Source organism: Mixophyes fleayi, chromosome 10 (genome assembly GCF_038048845.1).
Source record: "Mixophyes fleayi isolate aMixFle1 chromosome 10, aMixFle1.hap1, whole genome shotgun sequence".
Taxonomy (NCBI): domain Eukaryota; kingdom Metazoa; phylum Chordata; class Amphibia; order Anura; family Limnodynastidae; genus Mixophyes; species Mixophyes fleayi.
Genome location: NC_134411.1, coordinates 79503574 through 79518483, shown reverse-complemented (window position 1 = coordinate 79518483; position 14910 = coordinate 79503574). Strand labels below are relative to the sequence as shown.

General features: G+C 40.7%; 1 protein-coding gene across 2 annotated transcripts in view; it reads left to right on the top strand.

Annotated features, from left to right (window-relative positions):
- The window catches only part of NLRC5 (NLR family CARD domain containing 5), a 91175-nt gene that overhangs the window by 14762 nt on the left and 61503 nt on the right, over window positions 1-14910 (top strand). For both annotated transcript variants that reach the window (XM_075188970.1, XM_075188969.1), the window contains exons 6-12: window positions 688-771; window positions 2850-2933; window positions 5843-5932; window positions 6015-6062; window positions 11890-11949; window positions 12578-12658; window positions 13193-13276. In XM_075188970.1, the coding sequence (XP_075045071.1) occupies window positions 688-771; window positions 2850-2933; window positions 5843-5932; window positions 6015-6062; window positions 11890-11949; window positions 12578-12658; window positions 13193-13276 (531 nt within the window). The remainder of the gene's footprint in view (window positions 1-687; window positions 772-2849; window positions 2934-5842; window positions 5933-6014; window positions 6063-11889; window positions 11950-12577; window positions 12659-13192; window positions 13277-14910) is intronic.

Below are 14910 nucleotides of genomic sequence, written 5' to 3'. Positions count from 1 at the left end.
ATGAATACTTCAGACAGTCGCCGAATACACATTCCCACAGAACAACAACAAAAAAAACCCCACAAAACAAGCCACTTCCCCACATCACAATACACCAAAGGCTTGGTAAACAAAGGCTCATTGTATCAGATATATACATCAGACATAATGTATTTCCTCTAGAGAGGCTAAACAGAAAAAACTAATTTTCTACCCTGGTCTCAGAAATAACGATTTCCTATCTCAAAATATACACAATATTAAAAATAAGTGCATTGGCAATTTATATAAAGAAGCGGCCTGCGCTATTTCCTTTAAATAAATTTATACCAAAAGTTATTTATCAGTCATCCAGTCACAGTGCGTTATTCCTTATAACACACAAATTTCCTAATGGTCACTAGTGATGGCATCAGGATTCACCGAATAGACAGATATTATTTACTGGAGTTTATACCTATATTAATGTTTATTTATGTATGTGTTACATCTATATCACTTGTGTATTTGTGCAGATATACGGCATCACATGTAATATAATATTGTATATTAGCACACAGCTCTATCTATGTATAGAGAATATGCTGTTGTACAAACATAATAAGACTGATTACATTGAAATGATATCTGTAATTATATTGTGATCCCTGTTAATACATAGTAAGACAGCATACTTCCAGGCTCACTCTTTGTTCTGTTGTTCCTCAGATTGACAACCGGACGGCTCACAACCGGGGGAGTTGAGGTGTTGATGCGATCTTTCCTCTGCTGTCCTGCGCTGCAGGAAATAAAGTAACTTTCCGTGCATTATGGGGGCGTGTGATGTCATTTAGAGCGAACCTTTGTTCATATTCGGATGTAAAGTAAATAAGAGCATCTACCCCCAGAACACTCCTAGGTTTTAAAGATTTGTTTCAGGAAATATGTTTCCTGGAAATGTCCTTATTTTATTAACATTAATGGTCATTTATGAATTGCAAAGACCAGCAATACTTCTTAATGCGCCTAAGTGCGCCTTATGTCCAACTAGCGCATTCCAAGCTGCACGGCCATTTCATGGTCTTTGGATACACCGCTGTAATCTGCGCTTAGGTGTACGTGTTGGAGGGTGTTTCTGAAAATGCGCAGGGTGAAAACTGTAAAAAAAAGTAACATAAAATTCCTAGCTCCACCCTTTATTCATTTAAACTGTTCCGCTTTTCTCCTAAACTATTGCTCAGATTAATTTGATATATGTCTTTTATTGTGAGTGCGAAGGGACTGTTTTTATTGCATGTGCTATTTTTTTGTGGGTTTGAAGCATTTCATTATATTGCTGCAACCAAAAATGTACTTTACTGCAGAATTGCAAGTGGTTGTAAAATGCACACGATTAGTATAGTCATAGAGATGAGACATCAGAGATGGCAGGGAATTCGAGGGGACACGGGGGCTGTGTGCCATTCAGCAAAGCAGGGACTGCTCTCTATCCCTTTATCGCTTTTAAAATATTCCTGTCCTGTAAAAAAATATATATATATTTTTTGTATGTTAGTGCAAAAGTGAGCACACTAGTGTCCCTAACACCTAGTTTGCTAGGAACGCCAATATACTCTACGAGTACCGCATAGGACATGAAAAGATGCACCCTGTAAATTACATTCAAATATTGTCAATTATGTAAGATACTGAGACATCAGTCACGATATCACTCTTTTGTTTAAAACATTCTATCAACTCACAGCTTCCTGTGTCATTACCCTGCAGCATTACTGATATGTGTAAGATCACACAGAGAGAGGAAATGCTTTGTAATATCAGAAAGTTACGATCTGTATAGGAGACAACGTGGGTGCATATTTATGTTAATGTCTTTGGCAAAATCCAGCCCTCAATGATTCATGTGTCTGAAGGCATAGAAAATCCCACATCAACAGATGGCTCCACCTTTCATTAGTTGGCTTCACCACAAGCACAGTACATTGTGGGGGCTGTATGTAGCATGTGCAGGGCTAGGAAGTCGTGATACTGAAGAGTCCCTCTCTGCCACCCAGACCAGCCACTCGTATATTCTAGTCAGGTTCCTAGTCTGGGCCTGGTCTCTGGGTCATTTTCTTGTGTTACTTGATAGCTTCTATATAGCTGCCAAGATTTTCATTTATTTTCCAAAGACAACTTGCTCTTGGCAGGTTGGGCCATCTTTACTAGGGTTACAAGATCAGGTGTAAATACCATAACAAATATATTTCACATGCTGTACGCCAGCATTGAAAGTAGAGCACACATGATGGCTCTAAATGTGTGAATCTGCATGGGCACATCACAAGTGGGCGTGGTCATCATACAGATTGGGAGTGGTCACATCACAGGGGCGTGTCTAGCACTTCCAAAGCTACCACTTACCCCCCTGCCAAGGGCCGTAAATAGGGTTGTGCGATCGGAGCGACCGCCCAGAGCACAACGCTGAAGGGGGGGAGGGGGTGTAGTTTAGGAATATTTTAGGTTCATTTGGTTAAAATTGAGGGCTAGGGGGTCGGCATTTTTGTTTCTCACCCCAGGCGCTAAAATTGTAAGTTACGGCTCTGCCCCTGCCCTAAATACTTACATGCAGCGCGTGTGCACCAGCCACTGTGCCGAAAAGCGGTGAACGGGTCATATCTCCCAGAATTCCAACAGTCAGGACAAAGGTGGGATGGTGGGACAGACCCTTAAAATCAGGACTGTTGGGGGGGAGGGGGGTATATATAATAAAGATTGCTGAAAATCATTAATGGTGAAGAAGGAATAATTATAAATGGCAATTTTTTATAAATGATTATAGATGAGCATTGATAGTTGTAATTTCTAATATGCTACTTCTGATAATGTTACTTTTTCTACACCCCCCATAGCTTGCAGGGTAACCGCCTAAAAACTGAGGATATGCTATCGTTACTCACATTATTTTCCAAGATGGAGCAGTTAAAGCTTTTGGAGTAAGTGGCTAAATTATATTATCATATTGTCGTTATTATTTATGATTTTTATTGCTTTTGTATTGATGTTTTCATTTCATTTGCTTTGTCATATATCATTAATAGGGCAATTAGAGATTAGTAATCTAGTAACCATAACACAAGAAACGCTATAGATGTAGGCACAGGGGCGGCCTTTAGCTCCCTTATATAGACAGTTACTATCAAGCCAACCTGCTAAACGGAATATTAGAATGGGCTAGAGGTACAGACTCTAAACAGTAGATTGGAATTGAGGAGCAGTGGCGCACGCAGGGGGGGTTTCTGAGTCTCTAGAAACCCCCCCCTGCGCTAACTAAGTGGCCACTGTCCTATACAGCAGCCGCGGCGCTGTCAAAGAAGCGTCCGCGGCGGTGCTGTATTGTATACAGCACCGCCGCAGACGCTTCTTAGACAGCGCCGCGGCTGCTGTATAGGACAGCGCTGGCGAAACGGAGCTGCTGCGCTCTCTCTCGTTTTTTGGTTTTTTTTGTTTTTTTTTGGGCCGGCGGGGGGAAACCTTCCCCCCCCCCCGACAATCCTCCGTGCGCCGCTGAGGAGCAAGCAATAGTTGAGTTTCTGTATGAAATTATTTGCAGTAACTGAGTTCCCCTAAAAGCTTAAGTTTTTCGGACTCAGAGAATATTTATTCAGAATAAAAGAACATTTTCAAAAAGATCTTACTGTGATATGACTCTTTTGTATTGGTTGCACTGAAAGCGTACCTACCAATTTTACCTACCTTACTTCTGGGAAATCTGAGATGGGCATGGCCTGATTATACCGTCCGTGACAAAATGTAGATAGGACAATTAAGTTCTCAAGCCCTGCCCATATAGTACACACGGAGACCATAGCATAATCACACTCCTCCACTGCGGGGTATATTTGCTAAACTGCGGGTTTGTGGAGATGTTGTCTATAGCAACCAATCAGATTCTAGTTCTTATATATTTAGTACATTCTACAAAAAGACAACTAGAATCTGATTGGTTGCTATAGGGAGTCCCCTGGAAATTCTGGGAAAGTAGGTAACTATGGGGTAGATTTATCAAACCTTTTAAACAGGAAAAGTGGAAGTGTTGCCCATAGCAACCAATCAAATTCTAGCTATTATTTATCTAGCACATTGTAGAAATGGATTGGTTGACAGACCTACGACAAATTAACCTCACAGATGCTCAATGCAGCCAAATGTCTGACAGACAGTCATTAGAAGTGCCCTGAAGTCATCGTCATTACATCTACTGTATAGTAATATCTGGCACATAACGGCTATTGAGAAGTCAGAGAATTACTTAAATAATAACTGTAACAAATTCACTCTAGTTGGTACTTGTGGTGCTTGTACACTTCCCACAATAACCTAATCCAAGACCTTTCAGACCTACTCTTATCCAACCGTCCACTCATTATCTATCGTACACAGAAAGACCACCGTAGGCTCCAACTTATTATTCTCTCTGTAAATCAGCTGCTGGAATTGTATTGTTGTATTGTATGTTGTTGTATTACTGTCTGTCATCGTACTGTTTCTTACGTTGTTTCTATATATGAAACAGAATTGTTCTGCATTGACGTGAACATGTCCTTACTCTACTCTTACCTAATCCTTCCCGGTCCCCATCACGCCTCTCCAGACATAGGGAGACGCCGTCCACCAATATGCAGAATCTACGTAGGGATATATGCATATGCCTTTGTTGGTGAACTGAAGTATGCAGCGCCGGTGCTAGGGTTCACGGCGCCCTAGGCAAAATTTTGCCGCCCCCGCCCCCCCCGCGAATACACAAAAAAAAAAGGAGAGTTTACTTACCTTTTCTCTAGCTGATCCGCGCCTTCTTCACGCAGAGGCGGAGTGATGCATTCTGGGAGGGGAGGGGGGCGCCGGGAAAGAACTTTATTCACACTGTCTGTCTGACAGACAGTGTGATACTTCACAGATGCCCCGCGGACACTGAAAAACAGCGGCGGCACCCCGCCGCCGCTGCAACCCTCTCCTGAGCCGCTGACTAGATTAGAAAATCTAGTCAGCGGCGCCCTGCAGGTCCCGGCGCCCTAGGCAACTGCCTAAGGTTGCCTAATGGGAGCGCCGGGCCTGGAAGTATGTCCAAATCTAAATGAGCCCATAACATTTTAAAGCTGTAGCACTTTTCCTGAACCTGCCACTATTAACAATATAATTTTCATTGTCCTCAGGAGGTCAAAGGGATTTAGCATCTTCTTGACCGTACCCATTAGCTAGATTAAATAACCAGAGAACATTAACATTTTGAGGTCCTCACTAAGAACCTCTGTTCCTCTAGTTCCTCCAAATGTGTGAACAGACAAAACTTCAGAGAAGAAATAGCTCCTGGGTCTTATCTACGATACTCAGTCCTATCTCTTCCAGATCCTAAAGTGGTCCAAGATACTGTTTTCCTCCTTGATGTCCTCTGGGGAATTGGTGATAATATAGGGGGTAGACAAGGAACGGGAGATTCAGTACTGCGGAAGGCTCCATAGGATCCCTGTGCTACGGTACACAGAACTCCGAAAAATAAAGGGGAGAGACATCACCACCGTGTGGTAACTTTACTAAGAATCCAACAGGAATTACAGGCTGGATTTTGGGTTTTTTTGGCTGAGCAAATCTCCAGTCACATGACTGTCTTGGTTTTTCATTTGAAGATGATGTGGACTCTAAGGATTTTTATGACATGACAGCTGTCATCCCTGTACAGTAATCAGATTCCTTCTTTTTTGCAGCAGTTTGTCCCAGCTGAGCTAGACATTCATAAAATAACTTGTGTTGACAACTGTATTATGAAGTGTGATGGCGGTGAAATCTGTAACAATATTCATTATAATACACAAGTGTGATAACAAAGAATTGCTTTTCTCTTCTCCAGCCTGAGCCACAATGATATGAACGTGATGGGTGTTGTTAGCTTGCTAAAGGGGGCTGCTATGTGCCCCAGCATAACAGATGTGCAGATAATGTGAGTAATAGCAGCTGTATACTAATTATAATGAGCCAGTTATATGAACGTGTATCATTATATTTCCATTTCTGTTCCATAGAGGGGACACGTCTACAACCATCTTCTCAGGAAACAGTAAACCTCAAAGGTAACTGCAAAAGTCAGAGATTAATTGTACTAACAATAGTGTATTAAACACGTTGTCACTAAGGTCTTTACAGTTCTCATAAGCTGTTAGTCTCAATTACTTCCCAAGTAGGAAACATAATGGTTTGCAGTCATATCTTATACTGCACTGTACCCATGTGGGGAGAAAGACTTTTGGTCAGCACTGTGGCTCAGTGGTTAGCACGTCTGCCTTACAGCACTGGGGTCATGAGTTCAATTCCTGGCCATGGCCTTATCTGTGCGGAGTTTGCATGTTGTCCCCGTGTTCGCGTGGGTTTGCTCCAGTTTCCTCCAAAGACATACTAGTAGGTTAATCGGAGGGTAATAGATACAAGAACATTGATGAGCGCTATTTGGAGTAAAAAGTTGTATGTTTGTATGTCTTGATTTATTAAATTAAGATAAAATAAAACGACACACATTCAATACGGTAGTATAGGCAAACAATAGAATGCATAAAATATGATCAATAAATGAAACATAAAACCTCCCAATAAATAATGAGCCGGATCATATAAGTTCATTTATCATCTGAACCCGGGTAAGCTTTATCTTTCTTCCAAACACTCATACGGCCAATCTTCCCGTATATCCAAAACCAAATGTTGTTATGCAATCATATTTAATCATCTACAAGTGAATCCACATGAAACTTTATATATTTATATACAGGTCACACAGCTCCAATGTGTTTAGCCTTTTAACTGCAATTCATTGCTGGATCCAATACAAAATATATGCTCTTTAAGGAGCAGTCTCTGTTTAGGAATAAATAATTAAAATCCGATACATCACTGTTAGGGAACACTTCTCAACATTAATATTAGGAAACAGCTGAGTCAGTCCATTTTAGGCAACAATAAGAAGCCAAAGATTTTCCTTTTTAACTGTCCACAATTGTATTCAGTGTTGTACCTTACTGTCCAGAGAGTATTCAGTGTTGTACCTTACTGTCCAGAGAGTATTCAGTGTTGTACCTTACTTTCCAGAGAGTATTAAGTGTTGTACCTTACTTTCCAGAGAGTATTCAGTGTTGTACCTTACTGTCCAGAGAGTATTCAGTGTTGAACCTTACTGTCCAGAGAGTATTCAGTGTTGTACCTTACTGTCCAGAGAGTATTCAGTGTTGCACCTTACTGTCCAGAGAGTATTCAGTGTTGTACCTTACTTTCCAGAGATTATTCAGTGTTGTACCTTACTTTCCAGAGAGTATTCAGTGTTGTAGCTTACTTTCCAGAGAGTATTCAGTGTTGTACCTTACTGTCCAGAGAGTATTCAGCGTTGTACCTTACTTTCCAGAGAGTATTCAGTGTTGTACCTTACTGTCCAGAGAGTATTCAGCGTTGTACCTTACTGTCCAGAGAGTATTCAGCGTTGTACCTTACTGTCCAGAGAGTATTCAGTGTTGTACCTTACTGTCCAGAGAGTATTCAGTGTTGAACCTTACTGTCCAGAGAGTATTCAGTGTTGTACCTTACTGTCCAGAGAGTATTCAGTGTTGCACCTTACTGTCCAGAGAGTATTCAGTGTTGTACCTTACTTTCCAGAGATTATTCAGTGTTGTACCTTACTTTCCAGAGAGTATTCAGTGTTGTAGCTTACTTTCCAGAGAGTATTCAGTGTTGTACCTTACTGTCCAGAGAGTATTCAGCGTTGTACCTTACTTTCCAGAGAGTATTCAGTGTTGTACCTTACTGTCCAGAGAGTATTCAGCGTTGTACCTTACTGTCCAGAGAGTATTCAGCGTTGTACCTTACTGTCCAGAGAGTATTCAGTGTTGTACCTTACTGTCCAGAGAGTATTCAGTGTTGTACCTTACTGTCCAGAGAGTATTCAGCGTTGTACCTTACTGTCCAGAGAGTATTCAGCGTTGTACCTTACTGTCCAGAGAGTATTCAGTGTTGTACCTTACTGTCCAGAGAGTATTCAGTGTTGTAGCTTACTTTCCAGAGAGTATTCAGCGTTGTACCTTACTGTCCAGAGAGTATTCAGTGTTGTAGCTTACTTTCCAGAGAGTATTCAGTGTTGTACCTTACTTTCCAGAGAGTATTCAGTGTTGTACCTTACTTTCCAGAGAGTATTCAGCGTTGTACCTTACTGTCCAGAGAGTATTCAGCGTTGTACCTTACTTTCCAGAGAGTATTCAGTGTTGTACCTTACTTTCCAGAGAATATTCAGTGTTGTACCTTACTGTCCAGAGAGTATTCAGCGTTGTACCTTACTGTCCAGAGAGTATTCAGTGTTTCACCTTACTGTCCAGAGAGTATTCAGTGTTTCACCTTACTGTCCAGAGAGTATTCAGTGTTGTACCTTACTGTCCAGAGAGTATTCAGTGTTGTACCTTACTGTCCAGAGAGTATTCAGTGTTGTACCTTACTGTCCAGAGAGTATTCAGTGTTGTACCTTACTGTCCAGAGAGTATTCAGTGTTGTACCTTACTGTCCAGAGAGTATTCAGTGTTGTATCTTACTGTCCAGAGAGTATTCAGTGTTGTATCTTACTGTACAGAGAGTATTCAGTGTTGTATCTTACTGTCCAGAGAGTATTCAGTGTTGTATCTTACTGTACAGAAAATATTCAGTGTTGTACCTTACTTTCTAAAGAGCATCCAATTTATACGCAATTAGGAAGAATCCATAAGACATGAAGTCCACGATGGTGATTAGGCTTGAAATGCTGGAGAGGTTTATTTCCTTGCCACTAGCAAACAATTGACGCGTTTCTCCACCTCAGAGGTTCATTAGTAGGTTAATTGGCTGTGGACAACATTAATCTTAGTCTGTGTGTGTTAGGGAATTTAGACTGTAATCTCCATTGTGAATGACAAATATTCTCTGTACAACGCTGTGGAATTGGTGGCGTTATATAAATAAATGATGATTATTATAGCACCTTTATGACTAGTTGTACAAATGTTTAAATACATCTTAAGCAAAAACAAATGAAAATTCTTGTTTTAAAATGACGTTACATTAATTTCTACAGGTGAATTTAGTGAAAGTATTGAAATTTATAAAATGTATGTTTTCATTGTTCATTTTAAAATAAAGATCATATTAATATCAGTTGGTGGTCAACAACGCTGCAATAAGTGGCATTATTACATGACTTCCTGTTAGTATCTAAAAAGACCCTGGCAAGTTTAGAGTGTAGAACAATATGTCATAAGACCATGATAAAGGTATCTCTAGCACAACACGATAATGATTATATGAAACCATTTGCACAATTGTTATATCTATGACATAAAGCATTGGACTCCAGGGGGTATATTTACTAAATTGCTGGTTTTAAAAAGTGGAGATGTTGCCTATAGCAACCAATCAGATTCTAGCTGTCATTTTGTAGAATATACTAAATCAATGATAGCTAGAATCTGATTGGTTGCTATAGGCAACATCTCCACTTTTACAAACCCGCAGTTTAGCATATATTAAGTGAGATATGTATGCCCGGGACTCCTTTCAGAAGTACGTAGGAGAATTTTTAACATTTGCTCTATAAAGGTCTTCTATGAATATGGAAAAATGCGGAGAGCCTACACAATGGCAGGTTCTTCCTCTTTGTGGTGTCATGCACCTGTTCTGCAGATTTGTATATGTTTACATGGGAGCACATAAAGGACAATGATACCATTCTAGTCCTTCCAGTGGGAGGGGAGTTGCAGGTTAGGTGAATGGGGGTTAGTGCATTAAAGCTGATGGAAAACTCAAAGCACCATAAATACTGAAATTGGGAGCAGGAGACCAATCCCTTTATTGCATCATATGCTGCTTATTTATTCCTTCATAACCTTGAAGGGTGAGACTTGCCAGGCAACCAGGGGCCACCAAAAGGCCATGGGAAACCCCGCCAACAACCGAAACCAAGGGTCATGTACCATGTGCCCAACTAAACCAACCACCGTCTGTCTCGGTGACAATCAAACCTGGGGTGTATCGGCTCACACTGCAGGACGGGAACCCCCTCTTGGACTGCTGCCCGGCCTGGTCCTGGAGCTTCCCCCAAGCCATAACCATACAGTCCTGCGTTTCTCAGGGGCAACCAATAAGCCCATTTCCCTTAACCAAAACACAGACTGTGACAAACCAGGTTAAATAACATGAACAATCAATCTCTTATTTGTCCCTATTGTTTCATCATCATTCTTTTCTTTTTTTATTTGCATGATTTCATTTTATATTTCCTTTTTGTTTATTATTTTTTTATTTTGTATTATTATTTTATCACGTAAATATGTAATTTCCATCTTTGCTATATTCTCTTTCTTTTTTTTTTGCGTGCAAGAAAATGAACATAGTTGACAAGACATAATATAAAACATATAATTAATATATTACTATACAAAATCACACCCTGACCCTCTTGAATGCTGATTGGGTGTGCCGGGTGGGATTAGCTACGCGTATTCTAGCGGAAAGAGGGGGAGGTGAGGGCGCCTAGTAAATTTATATACGCCTGTGCCCCCCAGATACTGCTCACCTCTTCTCCTTCCTTAACCTGTTTTGTGGTTTCCTTAATGCCGGGCTTCTGAAAGCCAATTAACACTTGTTTCCCCAACAAGGGTAATATTGTTGTCATCCAAACCGAACAAGATCACCCCTACCCAGCGGGCGGTGGTGGGGACCAGGCTCCCTGCTGCGGTCATGACCAGCTGGTTGTCTCCTATTGGGTGCTGTATTTTATAACAAGTCATTAATTAGGGAATGGTCCAGGCAGTGCCGTTCGTACATTTCCCAGCCTGCACCTTCCTTCCACAGACCACAGTCTTGCTAATTGCAAATTACCTGTGCAGATGCACTTCAAGACGAAATACAAAGTGGGGAGAACACTGTTGTGAATGCGCAGAGCACACAAATAGATGCATTTAAGCAAAAAAAATACAAACTTCACCTCCAGACCATGGCCCATGTCCTGTCCAAATTTCCTATTTCCAGACAATGGGGATTCTCCACAGCCGGTGCATATCCTGAGGCTGCAGTTTATGTTATCAGTCTATATCGGTTACAAACCATGTTAGCTTTCATTTAAACTGTGGTTGACAAATAACAGCTATAGCGATAGTTGCCTACTTCTCTGGGAGTATTGGGAGACCCCCCCTCCCCAGGGAATAGGCTCAGCTCCAAAGTGGACAGGGCAGCCTGTTGGCTTAGTGGTTAGCAATTCTGCCTTACAGGGGTCATGTGTTCAATTCCCGACCATGGCCTTATCTGTGCGGAGTTTGTATTATCTCCCCGTGTATGCGTGGGTTTCCTCCGGGTGCTCCGGTTTCCTCCCACACTCCAAAAACATACTAGTAGGTTAATTGGCTGCTATTAAATTGACCCTAGTCTCTCTCGGTCTGTGTGTCTATGTGTATGTTAGGGAATTTAGACTGTAAGCTCCAATGGGGCAGGGACTGATGTGAATGAGTTCTCTGTACAGGGCTGTGGAATTAGTGGCGCTATGTAAATAAATGATGATGATGATGTGCCGAAAATTGCACAAGCCGTGTCAACGTACCCTCTGCCTCACCCACTTGATGATGCAAATAATGTCATGAAGGGGTGGGGACACCATTCACCTCACCATAAGCCTTGCCCCACCCATTTGGTGAGGCGAATGGCGTCGTCATGACACGCCCACCTCTTCTTTATATACCAGGACTCGCCATCTCCCAGATATAACAATTTGTAAGTATGACGACAATCTGATTGTTTGCTATGAGTTACTGTACTATTGTGTTCACTGGACAATGTTATTGAATATGTCCCAATATGGTATTCTGTTACAGTTTGCAGTTGGAACTAATAAAGTGTTTCATTCAGTTCTCCTCAGGTCAAAAAAGCTAGAAATGAAACTACTGGAATGACTCAGAAAAGACTCAGGTAAACCCGATTATCTGAATTGTGGGAGTACTTTGAGACAGAAACAAAATAAAAGTATTTATTATAAATGTAAACTGCCATATGTCATCTTCTCTGGATGCAAAATATGAAATATAGCCCATTGTAGAACAGTACCCCTCAAATTATCATAGGCAGCGTTTTTACATTACGTTACCAGGAATCACATTTCAAGCTAACCTCTTAATCTTTCTAGAAACATTGATGCTCTAAAGTAGGCTTAAACAGCTTGTGGCTCTCCAGGTATTGTGCAACTGCAAGTTCCAGCATAACCTGCCAGCTATCAGCTGGCTATTGGCTGGCAAAGCATGCTGGGACTTGTATTTTAAAAAAGTGGAGATGTTTCCTATAGCAACCAATCAGATTCTAGCTGTCATTTTGTAGAATGCACTAAATAAATAACTAGAATCTGATTGGTTGCTCTAGGCAACATCTCCACTTTTTTAAACCCTGCAGTTTAGTAAATATACCCCCTGGAGAGCCACAGGTTGTCCAGGCCTGGTCCAAAGAGTCATACAGGAAGACTTATTTAATATATTTTCTTAAAGCAAGTTTGATAGAACCTTTGTTCGCTGATGACACTTTAACTAACTTATATTTTTTCTTCCAGTCTTCAAAACTGTAACCTGACCTCTGAGCACGTTCCTTGGCTGCTTGAGATAATCACAGGCTCACAAGTTTCTCACTTAAAGTACGTTAAATATTGTATCAAAATCCGTAACTGGATCTCTTTGTTAGTATTCTATTCTGGCCACAGATTACAATGGTAATCACAGGATTTTGCAGGTGGATTCCAACTGTAAGGTATAATATTATCACATGAGTACAAACACTTTACTGATTGTCAAATGCCACATCAAATGTTCGATATTGCAAACCATACAAATACCATACATACCGATTATGTTATATATAGTATGAAACCTGTCCTGGTATAGTGAACTGAATAAATCATAAAATGAATGTATAGTTTTAGTAGAGGAGAGTGACATCTGGTGGTCATAAGTGGTAATGCACATTTTCTTTTTTTGACTTACAATTTTTTTATTTAGACAGTGCAGAAATGCATAATCTTTATTTTTTAAAATGTTATATTTCATATATTTTATCTATGATTTTCCTCAATGTGCTTCACATGACACTTGGCTAAAATAGACTGAAGTTTTAGTCCTAATAATTCATTTTGAAAAATGTAACAGTCTAACTTTTAGTTTGCCTGTTGCAGTCTGTCTGGTAATCCTCTTGGTGATCGTGGCTGTAAGGTGCTGACTGAGGGCCTTCCCGATATACACATTTCTGGGGAACTGGAGTAAGTCACATTTCCTGTGTATGTAATTGTTCATCTAGTTCATAAAATACCTCTATTCATTGTAATTGTTGGGCACATCACCAGCCTTCCCTTTGTGTACTATAAGCTATTGCTAATACAATAGGTTGGTTATTTTAAGTGGTTCTCATACGTACCTGTGTATTGGATTTAAGGCATGATGGAAAATATAGTGCACCAGCAGTGCTAATATGTGTTCATAGTTCCTATATCACAGATAAACCAAGATATATGGGATAACACATTCTCTACTGTGACACATCAGGGTGTTACAAGTTACTGACGCGTTCTGTACCCATATAAAAGGTTTATACAGGGATCTCATACACGGCACAGATCTCAAGGTGCCGTCTATAATCTTCATGTTTCACAGGGGTGTGTGTTATAATTAATAGTACATAAGTAGCAGTTTTGACAAAGAAATTCAACATTTTAGTATTTAATAATTAATTATAATATAGTATTTGCTGTTTTATTTTAATTTTTTTACTGAGAGAAAGGAAAGTTGTCTCCTGTCACCCAGCTTTGTTTAATGAGATAATTATGGGACAGGATGCTGCTTAGGTGGGGGCAGGGCCGCCAAGTGGAATTTTGGGCCCCAGTACTGCAACTTCTTGGGGCCCCTTCCATACCCACCAAAGGGGGTGTGACCATACCAGGTTAGTGGCTCCTCCCACTACACAGGTAGCCAGGGCCCCCAGGCCAGGTGATGGAGGGGGCCGTGTGGATGGCTGGCGCTGGGTGTATTGTGATCAGTGTAATGTCTGCTGAGGTAAATTTCATGAAGGAAGAGAGCAGAAAAGATGCAGATATTTTACAAATACAGTGAATGAACAATTGTGAAGTATATCATTGTTGTTACTCTATGCCAGGGGCGAGGTATGTCTGATAATGGGCACTGTAGTGATAAATCATATTATCTTTGACTATTAATTAGCAGAGAGTGGCAAAGATCGCATACCTCCCGACCAGAGATTTGGACAAAATAAGCCACTCCTCTATATGCATGTCCAATTCCCTCCCAGGAACAAACTGTTTTGTAGGCCCCGCCCATTTTAGGGCTCTTGAATCGGGACGGTTGGGAGGTATGAGATATGAATATAGTATTCTATCTATCACTACAGTCTATATTATCACGCCTTATAATAACTTCCATCTTAAAGTGTCCCTGTCACCTGCTCAGTTGAAGGGGGCAGAAACACAGCCTATCATTTTACCGGAAACAAAGTGCCTTGTACCTCTGTGATGTCACTAGTCCCTAGTGAAATGATAGGCTACACGTAGGCCAGCCCACAAAATGATTGCTCCCACTGTGTGCAGCTGACAGTCCCACTTTACATAAGGTAACATAGAGGAAAGTAAAGCAAATATATGAGCACGTTTTCTCCTGGACAAGAACCATGTTACAATGCAAGAAATGCTAATTAGTTTATTATTTTGCATATAAGTTAAATACTGTCTGTTTTTTCATCTAGCACACAAATACTTAATAGCTTTATTTGTACACTGAAATTTAAAGTTGATCTAGGACATGCCCTACCCCAACTATAAATCCGCCATCACATTTTAAAGTTATCTCCCCCCTCCAATGCAACATGGTTTTGCCAAGGTGCAAA